Source organism: Lissotriton vulgaris, chromosome 2_1, assembly GCF_964263255.1.
Source record: "Lissotriton vulgaris chromosome 2_1, aLisVul1.2, whole genome shotgun sequence".
NCBI lineage: Eukaryota > Metazoa > Chordata > Amphibia > Caudata > Salamandridae > Lissotriton > Lissotriton vulgaris.
The window spans coordinates 786,693,712-786,713,282 of record NC_141687.1 but is presented as its reverse complement, the minus strand read 5'-3'; the positions used below and the strand labels follow the sequence as shown (position 1 = coordinate 786,713,282).

The 19,571-nt window shown below is 43.0% G+C and overlaps 1 protein-coding gene across 1 annotated transcript in view; it reads left to right on the top strand.

Annotated features, from left to right (window-relative positions):
- Window positions 1-19,571, top strand: part of LOC147731161 (dynein axonemal heavy chain 11-like) — a 1,538,124-nt gene that overhangs the window by 688,970 nt on the left and 829,583 nt on the right. The window contains exons 23-24 of the mRNA XM_086956147.1: window positions 9,271-9,384; window positions 9,478-9,621. Of these exons, the coding sequence (XP_086812273.1) occupies window positions 9,271-9,384; window positions 9,478-9,621 (258 nt within the window). The remainder of the gene's footprint in view (window positions 1-9,270; window positions 9,385-9,477; window positions 9,622-19,571) is intronic.

The window sequence follows — 19,571 nt, the reverse complement described above, 5'->3', positions numbered from 1 at the left end:
CGCTATATTCTTTTGTAAAAGAAGTTTGTGCATAATTGTTTGTTTAATTGTAAATATGTCAATTGTATAGTAGTTGTAAATATGTGTCATTGTGTTTTGTAAAGGTTTTTGTAAAGTGTTCTTCTCGCCTTTGAAATAGGTAAATACTACCAAAATAAGTTCAAAAGGGTTAAATAAAATTACCCTCACAAACAATTGACTCATTTTTGTTTGTAGTCTCAAAATGTTTAGAGACCAAACGATTGAGAGGGCTAGCAACTTTCTTTCTTGCTCGTATCACCCACCTAAACACGTAGGTAGACATTTTTTCCTACATTTAAAAAACTGGTTACTTTCTGAAAAGTCTAAGAACTATTAGATCAGAAAAAAAATAGATTTTGGCCATGCAGCTTCTTAAAACTGGACTTCCTTCAAACACACACTCCTTTTGATATGCATTGACCAGGCTAGATTCTCCCCCTTCACATGTATTGGTATCGGACATTGACCATCTGCTATGTGCTGCTAAGCATGAATGTGTGTCAGAAAGTATGTGCAGAAGCCTGAGAAAAACTTTAGTGAGCTGTTTAAAGCGTTTTAGAGGAACAGTTTCTTTCTTTTTTAACATTCTCTTTTCTTTTAAGTTTTTTCTTAAATGTAGATAGGTGTTACAGCCACATTGTATACAAAAGAAAAAAACCATGAAAGTCAATCAATAATAGATCCACAAACCTTTCCACGTAAAAGTTATCCCACATCATCAAAAACTGGAATGTGACTGAGGTACTAAGGGGCATATTATCAAGAACGAAGTTAAGATTATCGCTGCTTTAGCGGCAGGAAACTGCTGCTAAAGCGGCGATAATGGGCTTGATAATATACCTTAGAGAATTCCAATAGAAGCCCATGTTCACACCAGAATCTGGGCTTCTATAGGAATTCACAAGGGCATATTATCAAGCCCACTATTGCCGCTTGAGCTGCAGTTTCTTGCCGCTAAAGCGGCGATAATTTTCATGCCGTTTCTTGATAATATGCCCCTAACTCTTGAAAGTGGTAAACACCTAGGCTTTCATATTGCCACACTCTGACAAGCAATGTAATGTGATCCTATCAATGGCGGGCAACAATACGAACTGTGACCAAAATTCCGAGAATATAAAATCATTATTGACAGCCTCTGTCATTTGGCACTGTTGTATTTTCAATGGAGTCTTTTCAAAGTCAAAAAAGGGAGTGATACGTATACTGAGAAAGTATTGTAAACATAACCAGACTTATCAGGAATTTTGAAAACCCCTAAGTTGGTACAAGAGCTACAGTCAGGACCATTTTGCTAGCTAGAAATTGATTTAAAAAATTTATAAATTAGGAAGGAAAGATTGCAGAAACACACAGAAATATTTCAACTAACAGGAAGGGGTCCTCTTACCACGCTGAATGTTGGGACATATTAAAATACCCTCTGAACGGTAGATAGCAAAAATAATTCCTGCCATGGAGTCAAAAAGTCTTCTGACAGATTGTACGAAGAAAAGGATTCACCTTCACAACCTCCACGAATACGTTATTGCTGCCAAAAACAGGCTACCCAGCAATGTTTCTTATGGCCACAGGCAAACATAACAAAGACAATTTAAAGGATACAGGACATCACAGTGTTAATCATATTCAACCAACACAGCAGTGACAATGATAAATGTTCCAACTTTCACAAGACTTTAAAGGCAGCCATGAAGATGGGGTCATAATTAAATGAATATATTTTAGTGTATTGATTGGCAGTTTAATACCTACGTGTTAGACCTGGCATCATTGGCGTGGGTCTCTCTTCCATTTTTTGCTGTTGCCTCCTGTGTTTTTGCTGTGTGTTGGACTCTGTTTTGCTGGTCTAGATGCTTTGGGCACTTTGCCACGGATGTTCAGTGCCAAAGTGCAAGTGCTCCCTTTGTAAATTGTTGTTATGGATTAGTGATTCCATGATTGGCATATGTGTGTGCGCAGGGCCTGTAAATCAAATGCTGCTAGTGGGCGGCAGCACTGACTGTGCCACCCACCGAAGCAGCCTGTAATATGTAACTCTGGCCTGCCATTGCAGAGCCTGTCTGCAGTCTGGGACTGCCATGTCAACTTGGCAAGTGCACACACTTGCCAGTCCCTAAACCTTCCCTTTTCTACATGTTAGTCACCCCTAAAGTATGCCCAAGGTACTCCTGTGGGTAGGGTGCATTGTATGTGAAAGGTAGGAAATGCCCTGATAGTGAATTACTGCCAATTTTGTTTTTCACTACTGCAAGGCTACCTGTTCCCATATTACAGAATAGGAGTTTGTTTATAACATCTTATAAACATAACTGGCCCTGGGAAGAAGGTAGAAAAATAAAGTTTAGTATGCCTGAACTCAGAATGTTAAAGTGCATCTTTTAGTGAGGATGATTTTTTCATTCTGTGTTAAAAACTACCACTTTTAGAAAGTAGGTATTTTGTTGCTTAACCGTCCAGTGTGCCTCTGCTAGGTTTGTGTATTGCATGTCTGGCTTTTGGATGACAGGGGCTGGAGAGGGGCTGTGACTCCAGAAGTCTGATGAGTCAGGGCTGGGTTGAATGGACCTGGGCTGCATTTAGAGTAGGGGGAGGAGATTTACTTTTCACCTGAATGGGCCTGGTCTGCCTTCGACAATGCTGTCTCTACCTCCTGTCAGGAAGCTGCACAGTAAGGACAGAACTGGTTTTGGCCAGGTACAGACACTCTCTGCCTTCAGAGAACAAAGGATTTTGGTGTATAAAAAGAGGGGCCCAGACCCCAGACTTTTAGATCACTTCTAGATATCAAGAGAAATCTTTGCCAAGGAAAAGAGCCGGAGAAGCTGAGGAGGAATGCTGCCCATGTGCTGTTTGCTGTCTAGGGTTGGCCTGCAGTGGCTGCTTGCTGCCGAGGAAAGGAGAAAAGGACATTGCTGTTTGCTTTGTCATCTTGAGGAAGATCTCCAAAAAGGGCTTGAAACTGAGCTTGCCTCCTGTTCTGAAGTCTCAGTGACACAAGGAATTCTTTCCTTCTGTCTCTCTGCATCTGGAACTGTTGTTTCAGCTGTTACAGAAGGAAATTGCAACATTGATGCCGGCGCGCGGCATCATAACCTGCACCAAAGCTGTGCGCACCGACTTGCACTGAAGGCCCGACACCTGCAGACGCCATGCTACATTGACTCCAAAGCCATCATCGAGACTTCTGCCTGCACCGGAGCCGAGGACACCACTCGTGACGTCCATGACGCACCATCCCGACTCACACCACAGTCCCGGCTTCATCGACGCCACTGCTTCATCAACGTGGGGCCGATCCACCATGTGGTTGACTCCCGAATTTATCGACATTGTACCGTCTTAAGGAACCAATGCCTCGCTGCCATTCGTGACATCACCTCCCCGTCACAGTAAGGAACCAACGTCTCACCTCCCCTGCGCAGCAGTAAGAAACAGAGGCATCATCCCCCCTGGGGTCGTAAGGGTCTGGCGCCGCAGGCGTCAACAAAGCATCACCATCCCGACGCTGTGCAGCGTATTTGCTTTCAGCTTTTCCAAGAAACTGTTCCTTGTGGGTCTGCTTGACTCCGGGCCAGACGCCGCGCACCTCGCGGTCAATGGGATACCTTGGAATTTTCATCTATCACAACGTCATTATAACTCCAGGTGGAGTTATTTGTTGCTACAAGCTTTATTTGAGTAAATAACCTATTTTTAAGGACATATTGATAACTGTATTGTGGAGTTTTGTTGTTTGGTCTTGTTTTGGTTTAGATAAAGATTACTTATTTTTCTAAACTGGTGTGGTGTCTATTTGTAGTGTTTTCACTGTTTTACTGTATGTGTTCATAAATTCCTCACACACTGCCGCTGAAATAAGCCTGTTTGCTTGTGCCAAGCTACCAAGGGGGTGAGCAGGGGTTATTTTAGGAGTGCACTCCCCTACCCTGACTAGAAGCAAGGGCCCCTATTTGGACAAAGGTGCCTATCTCTGCCAACGAAAGACCCCCATTGCTAACACTACGTATCTAATCTGCTCTACCCACGAGGGATCCTGACCTTTAACATTATCAAGTCCTGAGTTTTCAGTATAAATAGTCATTAACCACAGTATGTCCCAAAGTTAGAAGCAAGTTGGCTCAATTTTTCCTAATGTATATACCTGGATTTGTGGAATAGATTAAGATATCATCTGCACAAGCACCTCGGTCGATGAATTTGCTCACTGAATTGAAGGTATGGTTAGTGATTGGAAAGAGACAATGTGAAGCGTCCATGTACAGAACATACAGTGCCAGGGAGCGTGTATACCTGTGATGTGTACCCTGCTAGATAATGAATGCAGTAGAGAAATAGCTACTGAATCAGATAATTACGTAAGGTACTTGGTACAACACTTGTATTTATGTAGGATCTCAATATCGAAAGGGACCTTGGAGAGTACATACTTGGCTAACCCGCACTTCGGGAACCCTTTTGAGGCCATCTTACTGGCAGGGGTGAACATTTCCAAAAAGCCAGCTACGGGGGTTGATGCTTCTAACCAGGTTTCTTGCAGGATGAGGATATGACATTTACGCAGGTAGACACAAACATCTTTATGTAGCTTCTGGTGCAAACCTGGCTCATTCCAGGAGCAGATGTTGAGTGAGGCTTCAAGTCCCGGTACGGTGCTGAGAGGGTTTCCGTGCTCCACTGGGTCTCCTAATCAAGCTGAAGGACTAGAAACCGGAGCGACGGACAGCCAAGCCCGGTCTTGTGTTTTGCTATAGTTATCAGCGCCCGAGCTGTTAAAGCAAATCAGCATCTTTTGTGACGCTGGTCACTGTCCACTCATTGTTTCGAATAGTTTAGCAGTGATGGGGTTACAGAGAATGAAGTACAATTTTAATTATTACATATAATGCTATTCCCAGCCTTCCGAGTACTCCCCAAAGATAAGCCCATGCAACCCTTTTTGAAGCCTTCTTGACATCTAGGGCTATGAACGCAATGTATTAGTTGGTGTTCATTACTGAGATATGTAATAAGGCTCATATTAACCATAGTGACGCACCCTGAGACAACGCCAAATTGAGGCGTATTGTTGATAAAGGTGCACAGATTTTCGCATCAGCGCACAGAAATGATATTGGTCTATAAGAGGCTATGCAATGGGAGATTACCCTTGTAAAAAAATGGTTATTTTTGCAATATTCCACGATGGGGATAATCTTGATCTCTTAAGGATGCCACTTATCACATATATATAATATAATATATATAATATGCGCCCGTCCGCGTCCGACCGGGGCCAGGGGCGACACCCCCTGCAAGTCCTGCCCAACACCTGCAGATGCCCATTCGCTATTCTCGAAGTGAACTGCTAACTCTTCAGAAAGACAACAGAGGTGCTGAAAAACACCAATGTACCCGCACGATGCCAGGCTCCACCTACGGACCCATCTCGTGCCTTGCCTGTCACTGGTCCAGTATGGCTCCAACCCTACCTAACAGCCATTCACCCCACATGAATAACAACCTCGCATTGAACTGCCTATATTTCAATGCCAGATCTTTACCGGGACATGCTCTAGATATCTGGGAGCTAATCACGTCTAAGACACCGGACCTAGTCTTTGTAACAGAAACCTGGCTATCTGAGTCCAGCGCCCCAGACCTGGCGATCGCCATTCCCCCTAACTACAAAATCATCTCTAAAGACAAAGACGAAAAAAAGAGAGGAGGCGGGGTTGCTGTTATATTCAGAGAGCATTTAACCTGCCTAACTGAAACAACGACCGCCCATCCTGAACACGAAATTCTACCGTTCAAAATTCTTCTGGACGGTTTTACTATGTTAGCAGGCGCAGTGGTCTACAACCCCCCAGGACAACAAACAAGCATCGGCACAAACCTACTAAAACAACTCCTGCCAATATGTTTAAAATACAAAAACTACATGATAGTTGGCGATTTTAATATTCACTACGAAAAAACAGATGCCCCTGGATCTTCCCAATTAAAATCTGATATGGAAATTCTTCAACTCAAACAGTGGATTGTGGGGCCCACGCACTCTGCTGGCCACACATTAGACCTACTATTCACTAACACCAAATTTACCAGCCTTAAAGAGATCAATCCGCTGCCCTGGTCAGATCACTTTCTCATAGACTTCTCTCTCACCCTTCCTGGACAACCCCCTAAAACCAAGACCGCCCAACAGATATCCAAACGGGCTTGGAGGCTGATTAACGAAACGAACTTTGACTCTAACTTCCCTAAAGACAAGGTCATATTCCCGAAGGATTCTTCCATCTGCCTGAATGCCGCCCTACTCGAAGAGGGCATACTGCAAACACTAAATACACTAGCCCCACTAAGAAAAGCCAGAACTAAAACCATATCAGAGAAATGGTATACTCCTAACTTAAAAAGCCTAAAAAAACTGCCAAATAAAGGAACACCTATGGAGAAAGTCCAAAGATGGTGAAGCCAGACTAAATTACGTCAACACACGGAAACAGTATATTCTTGCCATAAAACAAGCAAAAAAGGACTATTTCACAAAACGCATCCAAGACAACTGTAACTCAACAAAAGAGTTATTCAAAATAGTTAAAGAACTCGGCAAACCCCCTAGTACATCACAAATACTCACCCCCTCAACAGAGGCCTGTGAACGCATCAGTACATTCTTCTCGGAAAAAATCAAAAAAATCTACTCCTCTTTCATCCCCCATAATATCAATCCGCCCGACACCTCCTCCATAACTGTCCCTCCGCTAGAATCATGCACAGACTCCTCAGATCTAGATACTGGGCCTCATCTTACCAGCTTTGAGCCATTCTCAACCGAGGAGGTCCTCGCAGTATTGAACACAATTAAATCAGGATCCCCCTCAGACCCCTGTCCCCACTTTGTGTTTTCAAAAATCTCATCCACGCTCTGTCCCCTAATTACCCAACTGTTTAATAAATCACTAACCACAGCCACTTTCCCCCACGCCTGGAAGCACGCCTCTGTCACCCCCTTATTAAAGAAAGCAGGAACCGACATCCTAAACCCCGAGAATTATAGACCAATATCACAGCTTCCCTTTCTTTCTAAAGCCCTGGAGAAACTGGTCAACATACAACTGACCAGATATCTGGAGACTAACTCCCTCCTAGACCCGTCTCAGACCGGGTTTAGAGCCAATAACAGCACCGAAGCAACGTTGTTGGCAGTGTCGGATAGTATCAGATCCTCCACCGATCAAGGTGGAGCGGTGGCACTGCTATTGCTCGACCTGTCAGCAGCGTTTGATACGGTCTCCCACGAACGCTTGCTCCATACACTCCGAAGTAAGGGAGTCCAATCTAAGGCTTTGGGCTGGCTCTATTCCTTCTTGTCCAACCGTACTCAGTCTGTACATATGGGACAGTTTCACTCCAGACCAAACACCATCAGCTGCGGGGTGCCGCAAGGCGCATCCCTGAGCCCCACCCTTTTCAATGTCTATGTTTCATCTTTAGCCGACATTGGGAGGAAGTGGGGCATTGGAGTCTGCTCATATGCAGACGACACACAGCTGGTGGTGACTATGGACGAAGGCCCTGAGGTCATTAAAACCAAACTTCACAATTGTTTGGGAGAAATGGCCCAATGGATGCACGAGCATTCCCTGAAATTGAATGCCGGGAAATCGGAGATCCTACTGTTTGGAGGAGCGAAACACGTGTGGGATGCCACATGGTGGCCTCCCTCACTAGGAACGGCCCCCTCTCCCAGTCAACATGCCAGGAACCTGGGAATCATCATGGACGATGCACTTTCCATGAAAGACCATGTCAGATTACTCTGCGGAAAAAGTTTTGCCATACTTAAACTCCTTGCCAAAATATTCCCCTGGCTACCCTTGGACTGCAGACGGTCCGTCACCCAAGCCCTACTGGTTAGCCGCCTGGATTATGGCAACGCACTTTTTAATGGGATGAATGATCAGCTATTCTCAAGCCTACAGATTGTGCAAAACCAGGCGGCCAAACTCATCCTCAATAAAAGTAAACGCGACTCAGCATCAGAGTGCCTGAGTAAACTTCACTGGCTCCCGATGCGCCAGAGGGCTGCCTTCAAATTACTCAGCCATGCTCACAAGACTCTACATGGAACAGGCCCTTCGATACTTCAAGGAAGGATCGAATTCTACAGACCCAGTAGAAACCTGCGATCATGCCAATCTGCCTTAGCGAAGCCTAAACGTATTTATAGGGTCAGAACAGGTGGACGCTCCTTTTCCCACCTAGCAGCCAAGAGATGGAACGAACTCCCTTCTGACCTAAGACACACCACCAACTACCTTCAGTTCAGAAGGAATCTTAAAACGTATCTCTTCCCCAAGTCGTAAGTTTCAGCATTCACCTCAGCTGCTCTCCTGGCTCTTAGCGCCGTGATATCCCTAGGGATGAGTGATGCGCTCTACAAAAACCTCAAAATAAATAAATAAATATTATATATTATATATAATATAATCGTATATTAGCAGAATAGTGAGTCTTAAATTTTGTGCTACACAATTCTCACTGCCTCTGATATCTTTGTTGAATAATATTTTTATGATCGATATTCTGACATACAGCCAAATAGTGGCAGGTGTTCTTTATTTAGCGCAGACTGAATTCCACTTCAGTCAGGCACCTTACCGTTAGAAATTGCGTTAGTAGCATTAAGCTGTGAATTAGTCAACAAAGCAAAAAGGCACTCTCACGGGACTGCTAACAACTCAGGAAAAGTAGTCTGATCTAAAAAAAAAACAAGAATCTGAAGCATCCATCTTAAGCAGGCCTACCTTTAAACCATAAAGGCTGTCGTAGATTTGTTTAGAAGCAGAACAGCACAAAAGATAGCTCCTCACACTGATTGTTATGAGATACTAACAAAAAAATAGACATTCCACGAGAATGCATCAAGGGTTAACAGTTTTTCCGGTTTATGACCTTCACGCCATTTTGTTATTAGATTATATGGTTCCAAATCTTCATTCACAAGGGTCTGTTTCATGTTCATCATGTTATTTGTGAAGACACCATTTTTGAATGTTTTCCACCCCCGTGCACGGTGGCTGATTCAGCAGCCTTTTCCTACAACCTATTTAGCTCTAGGATACTGTTGAGGCAGCTTCCACCATAATGCGCATCCTTATATTTAAATAAAAACAATGCACTAAAAACAGTGATACAGGTTTTTCAAAACCACAAGCTGTGTTCATGTAGCTCTGTGTAATCCTTGCTTTTTTACTGCAGGTGGCTGCCATTCAAGAAGAAGTTACCAAGCAGCAGCAGGAATCGGAGAGTGATCTTGCCAAAGCAGAGCCAGCTCTGATGGCTGCGAACGCTGCCCTGAACACTTTAAACAGGGTAATGGACCTTAAAGCGCAGTAGTTCTGTATGACAACCTTTGAAAGCATCCAAATTAATCATTCATTGTGTGAATATGTGTGTTTTTTTCAGTTAAACTTGACTGAGCTAAAGACCTTCCCCAATCCTCCTGCTGCAGTTACCAACGTCACAGCCGCTGTCCTTGTTCTTCTTGCTCCCAATGGCAAAATTCCAAAAGACAGAAGCTGGAAGGTGGCAAAAGTGTGCATGAGTAAGGTAGGTGGCATGGGAACAGGGGCGCATTTCAGAACCAGTGTCTGTGGCACTGCAGCAGGAATGTGTGCTTGATGCGAATATTATGTCATCGGATACTGGATCCAGAAACATTCTGGCTTCCAGGAATACTGAAACAATTCATGTCCTGCCCAGAAATGTGATATACATATCTGCTCTCCCGGTTCACACCTTCTGCCTGGAATGGGCAGCGATAGGAAGGGATGGAGAAAGGTGGGTTGTAAATGTCAAGAAAACAGCAGAAAGTGTGCTCACAGTACAAAACAACATACACTGCCGTCTCTACAGCTTCAGACCAGTGGCATAATTTTATCAAAGTCACAGGGGTAGCAGCAGTGACAGCACGGATCCTTAAATGGCATCATAAGAAAACATTTCACACAATTAGTGGGCTGCTAAGCTGTTATATGATATTTAAAACATTAACCATTATTCAAAAATTGCGGTTACATCATGTTCATTAACACTAATTAACAATGGAAACAAACAATTTCAAAACCACCTGTGCAAGACAGAAATGTCCTCCTCCATACTTTTATGACTGGAGACATGCATTCATTTAAATAATCTTATGGGATCGGGGCTCGTCCAGGAGTGTCAATTCACAAAACCCTCTCACCATCACCGTCTTTACACACCTGAGTAGTAGATCTGGCACACGCCCAAAAGATCCCAAGGAAACGAGCTGTTGCTTTCACCTGAATATCAGAAAGTATAAGGCAGTCTCCTTCACTGACGCTTCATGGTAGTATTTCAGAGCCAACCCAAGTCTTCCTTTTAGTCAGCATCTAACTTTACAAGCCGTGTACTGATATAGTTAGTAGTCAGTTACTCTGTACCCTGGACCATGCCAGTACCCAATGTAACACGCCATGCGTTTTCCTAAATTTACATATATTGTGCATTTCATGGACCTAATTGTCTCCCTTCCATGCATTTGATGAAACAGGAGCACCTGTTTGTAGTATGAGCTTGAAATTGCTGGTTTCTTAGGTTGTACACTTACGCATGCCTCTGTTTATATTTTTATTTATGTGTGTTTTATTAAATTGAACTGTCATCACTTGTCACTTGTCATTAAAGCCTTTATTGTGTGCACCCATCTCTGCAATTCAAAATAACACAAACAGCAATAGTTACAAGCTGTTGGATGATATAATGGCCTTGTAACACTAACAAACTAGTATTGTAACTTACAGTGTTACATTGTTCCTTGACAAACAGTTGGCTGAGGCAGAGCATGGCAATGGAAACATTTAGCATTTGGTAGTATTACATTCTAATCTTAACCGATCTAGTACATTTTTGAAAATGAATTACTCCTTTTAACTGTGTGTTTTTAGGACTGTAGAGATAATAGTATGTCTTTCCGTGAGAATGTGCTACTCCATATAGTGGTGATTTGTAAGCAGCTTGGGTGGCATCCACATACAAAAATATAAACTCCCAAACAGGGAGAGCACCTGAGCCAACCATTACAACCATACTGACCTGCCTCTTCTTAATGATATCACATTTGTTAGGCGTATTTATGAAATCAATGAAAGCTATCAATCTAATTTGTCCGGAATGACAATGTCTAAAAATGTAACCTTCCAAGCAAGATCTTCACTCAAGCAACTGAGACTGTAACCAGTACACAATAAAATTAAGATTTTGGAATCTCTGAAATGTTTACTGATAGGGGCATGAGATAAGGTGCACAAAGTAGTAGGGCTTTGTTCTGCAGCCGAGATGAAGAAGTCTGGCTGAGAAAAAAGAAGGCAATACTACATCTGTTTATACACGGAGGTTGGAGGAGGGTAGCATTCCTCTGCCAAGCTACTGAAAGCAAAATATTGTTTGCTGAAAAGTAGGGGTAGCGATAAACTCAGCTCCTCTGGTGCAGTTCGCTCAGTTTTGCCCCCTCCACGCCGAGTTTCAGAAAAACTCTGTCAACTGCTGTGTGGCGAAGTTTTTTCTTGCGCACTGCTCACCAACGTTAAGTTGCTGAGCGTGAGCAAGAAAATTGAGTGCAAGATTTCTTAACATGGGCGGTCACAGCAGGTTGCTACCATACATGTTGAGAAAGCTGCCACTCACGTTGAGAAAGGTGCTGCTCAAGTAAAACAAACGACTCGAGCGGCAGAATGAAGCAGTGCCCTCTAGCATGCCGCATGGTGCCGTTCATGCTGATTTTACAGTACGGGACAATCTTCCTGAGCTTGAGCAGCATGATGGACCGAATTCCACCTCTCGCGGAACTCCAGGAAATCTCGCAGGGTTTTTAGGTAACTCCTTGGAATTCCATCCAGCCCTACTGAAAAGTTTATAATAAGTGACTAGCTGGTATCCAGGTGGAGGAGGGGAGAAGGAGCTGAATGACTATTATTGTGCGGGGAAATAGGGGAAGAGAAGTATCTGGAGAATATAAGTATTCTAAGGTCCGTAGTTGATAGCAAGAATCTTGAAAGACATCTCCTGGTCCTTGCCATTTCAATTCTTCCAAAAATATGAGGAAATACATTGCATAAAAAAGGGCCAAAATGCATCTTGTCACTAGATCAATGGAGTGAGTGCTATTTAAGACATTTGTTGTCTACAGACTGTCATTTTCAGAAACCAAAGAATTTGAGTTTCTACAGCTCCATCCCACTCCGAACTTTTACTGACATGCTGCAGAGATGGCCTATAGAAAAGGCTGACCAACAGAATCTGACCACTGATTTCTCACATTGGTCCTAGATTCACATGTTGAGCAATAGGCTCCCTGAGAGCACTGTCATCCTCCTGGGCTGGGCGTCCTCCTGAAGGATACACATTACCTATGTCCTTACTCAGAGGCAGTAGGGACCAGAATCTCGCAAAGTCTTTAAAAAAATATATATATATTTATATATTTCTTGTTGACCTCATCCATCTTCAGATGCTTGTAACCAGCAGCCCAGTAGGGTCAGACCCTTACTTGTGTAGGGGGAGCTCCAACACATACCCTTGGGCCTCCTAGCCCCAGTAAGTTGGACATCTTGTCTAATCATCTGACATTCCCCACTTCGGATTCACTCTTACAGTATTCAGCCTTACCCCCCCATTGCTCTACCCACTCCCACATCTCAGCCTTTTCACTATTCACTTTGTTCTGGTCCAACCTACAAACCCACAGAAGCGATTGTACCCATTCCATAAACACGGAGGGGTAAAGGGGGTTTCAAGGAGACCCATTTCTCACACAACTCCCTTCTAGCCAGTAAAACCAGGTAAGCAAGAAGGAGGGACAATTGTTTCCTTGATAAGGATATAGTGGACCTGCTTTCTTCAGGCATTCCGAAAAACACCAATAGCAGGCTTGCTTACACCAGTTTCTCGACCCAAGATTCCACATAACATAGAGCCTTACCCACTTTCTGTTAGATGAGCTGTGTACCAGGGCTCTTCAAAAAGATGTGCTTATTGTCCATTTTTTGTGAAATCACATTTTGACATCTCTTTTCTGACTGTGTCTCCATCTTTGATAGCCTTCTTGGTGTTCAATATGCTGTGTTGCACAAAAAGTTGATTCGTCTTTAGGGTCGTGATATAACCATTTTATACGAAGTGCACATTGGTACTTGCCATTTATTGACAATATCCAGCAGCAGCAGGTCCCTTCTCCTCAGAACCTCCAGCAGGGTAAAGTCTCTGTCAACAGCCTACAAGAACAGTCAGTACCACGTTACAACCTCTTTTTTGGGGGGACACTTTACTGTATCTGATGCTAGAGAGGAGCACTCCACCCACATCCCTGACTCATCTTTCCGGCCCAGCTAGACAGCTGATAGTGCTTGAACCTGGAGAGTTTAAAGTCAGATTTTGCCCAGACTATCTCCTATCAGAGCAAACTCCCCTCCTGAAAAAGTTGGCCCCATGACTTGCATTCACCATTCCTTAGAGATATAGTTAACTGATCCTGCAGGCATGCAGCGGTGCCTGGTGTGTTTCCAATATGGGAGTGCTCAGTATAATTGGGTATTCAGAGAGCTCTTCTGATTTGCATCCATAGTTGGACTGCAGTGCCCAGGCCTTCAGCTTCACTTTTTAAAAAAAACGTAGTGCTCCTAAACATATATAAAAACTGTGTATCTCCCTGTTGCATATTTTTGCCATCACCTGAAACAACAGATCTATCTGGGATTGGTTCTGGACCGACATCAGCATCTTGCAGTTCTTCTACTGGAAGGCCCATCATTACCATTGAAAATCTGGGACTTTGTGGCCTACCTTTTTCCCACTTCTTACAAGCGATTCTAAACCCCTTGGATGTCTAAATAAAGATGCTCATTTCTTTCTGCAGTTTACTACGCCACTCCTTTTTTAAACTTAGAAGGATTGAGGTCAATAAAAAGGTAAGCCTAGGAAGCATTGGCATCTGAACTACATTGGGCCTGCCGAATATTGTCAGTGGATGTTTTATCCATGCTTTTAATCATTTTTCTGTCTCCATCAACTCCTTGAAAACGTTAACTTGTTTCATCTCATCTAGCTCTTGTTCTACCCCAATCCCCAGATATCTGATCTCGCTCTTTACCAAGGGATCTTTCTTTGGTGTATTCCATATCTAGGGCTCCCGGTTTTATGGATTTATTTTTGGTCTATTTCTGTCTGTATTTTCCCATATTTATGTTTTGTCAATTTTATCTGTATTTATCCATATTTATTTTGTGTTTTGCGTACAAATGAAGTTGTAAATCTGTACATTTCCATATCTATTTAACTTATAGACGCACCCTCATACTTTGACGTCTATCGTGTTTTAGCTATTTAAGCTGACAAATATTACTTAACAATACATCCACTGGTAAATACTAGCATTATACCATAAATGTATGTTGACGTATGTTGTTATTTAAAGAAATTCAATTCTTTTTGTAAAATTTTCCATGCTGTCCATCTGCTCAGCTGCTGGCCTATAATTGATGAAAGTCAGCACAAAGAGTCACTTAAAAGAAACACAATTTTCTGTATGTATCCACTTTTAAAATTAAATGCAGACAGAAAACACATTGGTTTCTGTCTGTGTTTAATTGTAACAATCCGTAAAAACGGAAAACAGGGAGCCTCATCCATACCATAATTTCTGTTTTATCAGTATTGACTAAATAACCTGCTACTTTTCCAAATTTCTCAATTGTCTGCTTAATATAGGGTTGACATTTCCCCAGATCTGATGTGTACATCAACAAATCATTAGCTTATAGGGTGACCTTTCTTTCTCACCTGTTACACTGGAAAGGGATGATGCCTACTTCCTTCCCCAAACTTTTATCATTGGCTCTATATATTTTTAGTGGATGTTAAAGTCACTAGTAAGGTAAAGAATATGGCCTATTCACCAGAGCATTAATTTGACCACTCAGCATTATTGCTTGAGAATTTTTTTAGGCAAGGGGGTAGACTCCCCCAAGGTGGATGCTGGACAGTAAACTGCTGCTTAACCGGTCAGTAATTCATAACCCGAGACAAGACACGTAATTTGTTTTTTAACATAAATGATGGATCAGCTCCCCTCATATAGTTTCTGACTCCTTTTAGTCCTTCATAAGGAGCAGTACTATGAGCATAGCAGCTCACCACAACAAAGAAGCCAGGAAAAAATTTGAAGAATTGGAGGAGAGAACTTGATTTGGAGGCTTCAATGTGTAGGGTGGGAATTTGTCGGAGGAACTCAGAAGTTGGATAAACAGTGTAGTGACCTGCATAAAGCTAGGGAGGAGTGGGGTTATCATATGGAAGAGATTTGGCATAAGAAATAGGAAGAGAGCAAGTTACCCTATTGTAAGTGCGGGGAGAGATGTGGAAAGCTCTTAGCTTGGAAAATCAAAGTGATCAGTATCAGGAACCTGATTAGAGAGATAAAAGATAGGGGTACTGGGGAAAGGAGCGATATTGAGAAAGCATTTACTGCCTTCTACCAGGACCTATATGCAGATAATTCAGTGGTGAGAGAGGAAGATATAGAAGAATGGTTATTGAAAGACCCATTACTGAAGCTTGAATCAGTAAAGACAACCTTCCTAAATCAGGCGAAAGGGCAGGAGGAGGCAAGGGAGCTTTGAGAGAAGGGAAAAGGTGCAAATCCTCTGGCCCTTATGGCCTACCAGATGGGCTGGATGTGGCCTTTGGATATAATATCCTCCAAGTGTACACCGGATTGGTGGATGATATTTTTCAGGGAATGGGGAGCTTCCACGATCATGGGATGAAGCAATCATCAGCACGATCTCGAAGCCTAATAAAAACCCAAAATTGTGCGAACTTTATATGGTGGTACTGTTGAATAGTGATTCTTAGGATTTTCACATGAATCCTTGCAAAGAGATTAAATAAAGTGATTGATGGACTAGTACACAAAGATTAGAAGGACTTTATTAATTGGCTGCAGATGCATGATTTAATACATGGGCTAGTTGGCTCAATTGATATGGCAACTGCATGAAATCTCCCATTAGTCATCTTGATGCTTGACACTGCCAAGGCGTTCAGCAGGATGGGTTGGTCTTATCTAAATACAGTGCTCAGGGAAAATAATGTGGGAGAAATGTTTTGCCGAGTGATTGACTTCATCTACAGAGATCCTGTCACAAGGCTTGAGATAAATGGCAGAATAAAAAGAAACATAAGGATAAGAAGAGGAACTATGCAGGGATGCCCGCCATCACCACTTGCCTTTAATTTATATATAGAGCTGCACTGTGTCTTGTTGGTTTTATCCTCATAAAAAAACCCTTTGTCACTAGAACATTCTGATCATGAACTGCACCTCATCAGTAGGCTCTCAAATAGTCAGATGCTTGACAATAGCATCAATTACCCAGTGCTCTCTGCACTCATCCACAGCTGACCCAAATTATGTTTATTTTGGCACACCCATCCGGCACTACCCAATGGTTTTTCAAATACAGTACACACACACTGACTCTCTAGTGGAACTTGACCTATCATTTCTCACATGTGTAAGGTTACCTCGAGGGGAAGTGGCATGTGGTAGAATAATTATTTGTCTACTTGAGGTAAAAGTTGCTCTTCTGTTGGGAATGAGTATGCAGCACCTTCCTTTTTGTAGAGACTGGAACACTGTAGTATACTTCTATTACCATACACCCTATTCCTTATCAGAAACTCTAATCTGCATAGTGTTCCTGTTGTGTATTATCCTGTATGTAAGGTAACAACTTCTAACAAGAGGTAGCCTTTCACAGGTTCCTTCCATGGTGTCTTGTGGTATTCCTTTGAGCATCAAAGATATGTGCACTATGTATAGTGAAACATACATATTTGATACTTTATTCATCATGTGTATGTTTCCTTAAAAAGAAATTTGAGTTAGTCTTAGGAAGACATTGGTGTAGCAGGGGAAAGTCAGCACTCTGGAATAATGGACTCATACTTTTTCAGTCCTCAATTTGTGCAGGATATGGTAAGAAGCAAGATCTCACAGTTCTGTCAGAGCCTCCATCCTAACAGGCTGTCCACATAAACCGCGCCCCTCGGATTGCTCGATAGCAATAAGGCAAGGTGGTGAAGTTAACACTCCAGCTCTTCAGTGAGTGAGATCTTCAGCCGTGCAGCAAGGACAATTAGCAGTCCTAGCCTCTGCATTAGAACTCTGATTGTTACCCAGAGTTTTTCCTTCAATTTTTTGCAAACATTTGAGAGATATGAGTAGCCAAACTTGCTGCATATTTTCTCATATTCTGGCCCAAGACTGTTGTTACGCAAATTGAAAGTATGGCTTAATACTACTGATGTTGGATAACATGAACATAGAGAGCAGACTTTATTAGTGAACTGTGCAAGTATAAAGAATGGCTTCCTAGAAACTTTGATGAGAAAATGGTTGGAAGAGATATATCAAACAAAGAATTATTATGCCCCAGGTTTTACAGTTTCCTGAAATAGGTTTCAGAAACTTCAATTGGAAAAGCTATTTGAGAAGTTCAAGACAGAAAAAGCACAGGTGAGACCTATTCTTTACGGCATACTTAGGCGGAAAGATCCAAAGACGTAACAAAGAATGAAACAGTTGTGTCCGTTAATTGATTTAATGAAAAGCTGTAGCTGAGTGCATGTCAAACTCATTCTAGAGTAGTGCAGCGCAGGAGGAGCAGACTCTCAAGAAGGGTAGATAGTTTATAGTCCCTGGGGTGGGAAGGGGATACCAACTTTCCAAAGAGAAAATTACCAATAACATCTTGGATTCATTGCACAGGTGGAAGTAGCAGGGTATTGCCTGTATTTTTTAAATTATTATTGTAGTTTGTTATTTGTTCACATCCTCTTTCCCCTCTGACTCCTTATGCCACTTCATAGTTGTATCAAACTGGCGATTGGTTGATTGTGAGGGACCCTGGGTTCATACTGCCTCTGCAAAAGAGTAGGGGGAGCATCACATTGAAGACTTACCTAAAACCCCTCCTAGAGATTACATCACTACATACCAAATCATAAAATATATTTACACCCTCTTGTCATATGGAATAACATCTCTAGTGAACAGTTTTCACTGGTAGGAACTATACCCATTCATTTGGCCCCAGATGAAGACAGCCTCAGATGCTTTCTGTAGGATCTGCCTCATCTGCAAGGCCAGTGGGAAGAGAGGGAAGAAGCTTAAGGTTTCCCTGAATACCATGCCTGTCATTGGCACCCCCTTTGAGAGGGTAGACATCAGCATTGTTGGGCCCCTGGACCTCAAAACTGCCCTGGGCAACAGGCGTGTCCTGGTTTGATGGACCATGCCACCTGGTACACAGGGGCCATCGCTCTGCGGGATGTGACTCCACCTGCAGTATCTGGGGCCCTGATCAGGATTTTACCAATGTGGGTTTCCCCAAGGAAGTGGTATCTGACAGAGGCTCCAACTTCATGTCTGCATACATGAAGTCCATGTGGGAGGAACATGGGTTAACCTACAAGTTCGCCACGCTTTACCATCCCCAGACTAATGGGCTTGTTGAAAAGGTTTAACAAGACTCTCAAGAGCATGATTATGGGCCTACCTGAGTCCGTGAGTTGGAGCTCCTTTTCTGCCCTGTTTAAAAACCACAGATTGCACTGCTGTACATACCCTTAGGCACCCTTACATACTCAGAGTATGTAAAGTTTATGTACACTGAGTATGTGAGAGCACTGCGGGAATGCACAGCAGTGCATAGCCCTCAGCGCCCTTACATACTCTGCAGCAATTACTCTGCAATGATTACTGCACAGTATGAGAAGGTGCTGAGGGGTATGCACAGCAGTGCAAGTACCAAATGCACTTACAGTGTATACCCCGCAGCATCCTTGCATACTCTGCAATAATCATGTCAGAGTATGTAAGGGTGCCAAGGGATAAGCACTGTAAGTACATTTGATATTTGGCAGTGCTATTTCATAGTGCAAAATGCATCCTCACCTCCATTTGTGGATACAAAGGTGCATTTTGCACTAAGAAAATAGTGCCAAATTCCCACTCTGCCCCACTGAAGAATCCTGCTGAATCTCACAGAATTCTAAAGCAATTCAGCGGAAAATGGGCAGAATCAAATTCTGCCCATACGTAGTTGTGAGATCCTGCATTCACATTGCATCACATTGCAGAGGCGATGCAAGATTCTGGTGTGGAGATGTGTGACACAGCGGTGGTCCTGGGAAGCTGAGAGGCTGAGATGTGAGGTCGTGCGTCGTTGTCAAGGATGCCATTGATGAAGGGCTTGCGACATAAAGCCCTGTGTTGAAGATTCATCGCTCACCAGCTCATTCTGAAGAAGCTGCAGGGCTGGCGATGTTAAGTCCTGCATCGTTGTTGAGGATGACGTCGATGAAGTGCTTGCAATGTGAAGGTCTGTGTTGAAGATGCATCACACAGCGGCAGTTCTGCTGGGACCACAGCTGGGCTGGCAGATCACCTTCAGGCCCACTGCCAAGAGTCAAGG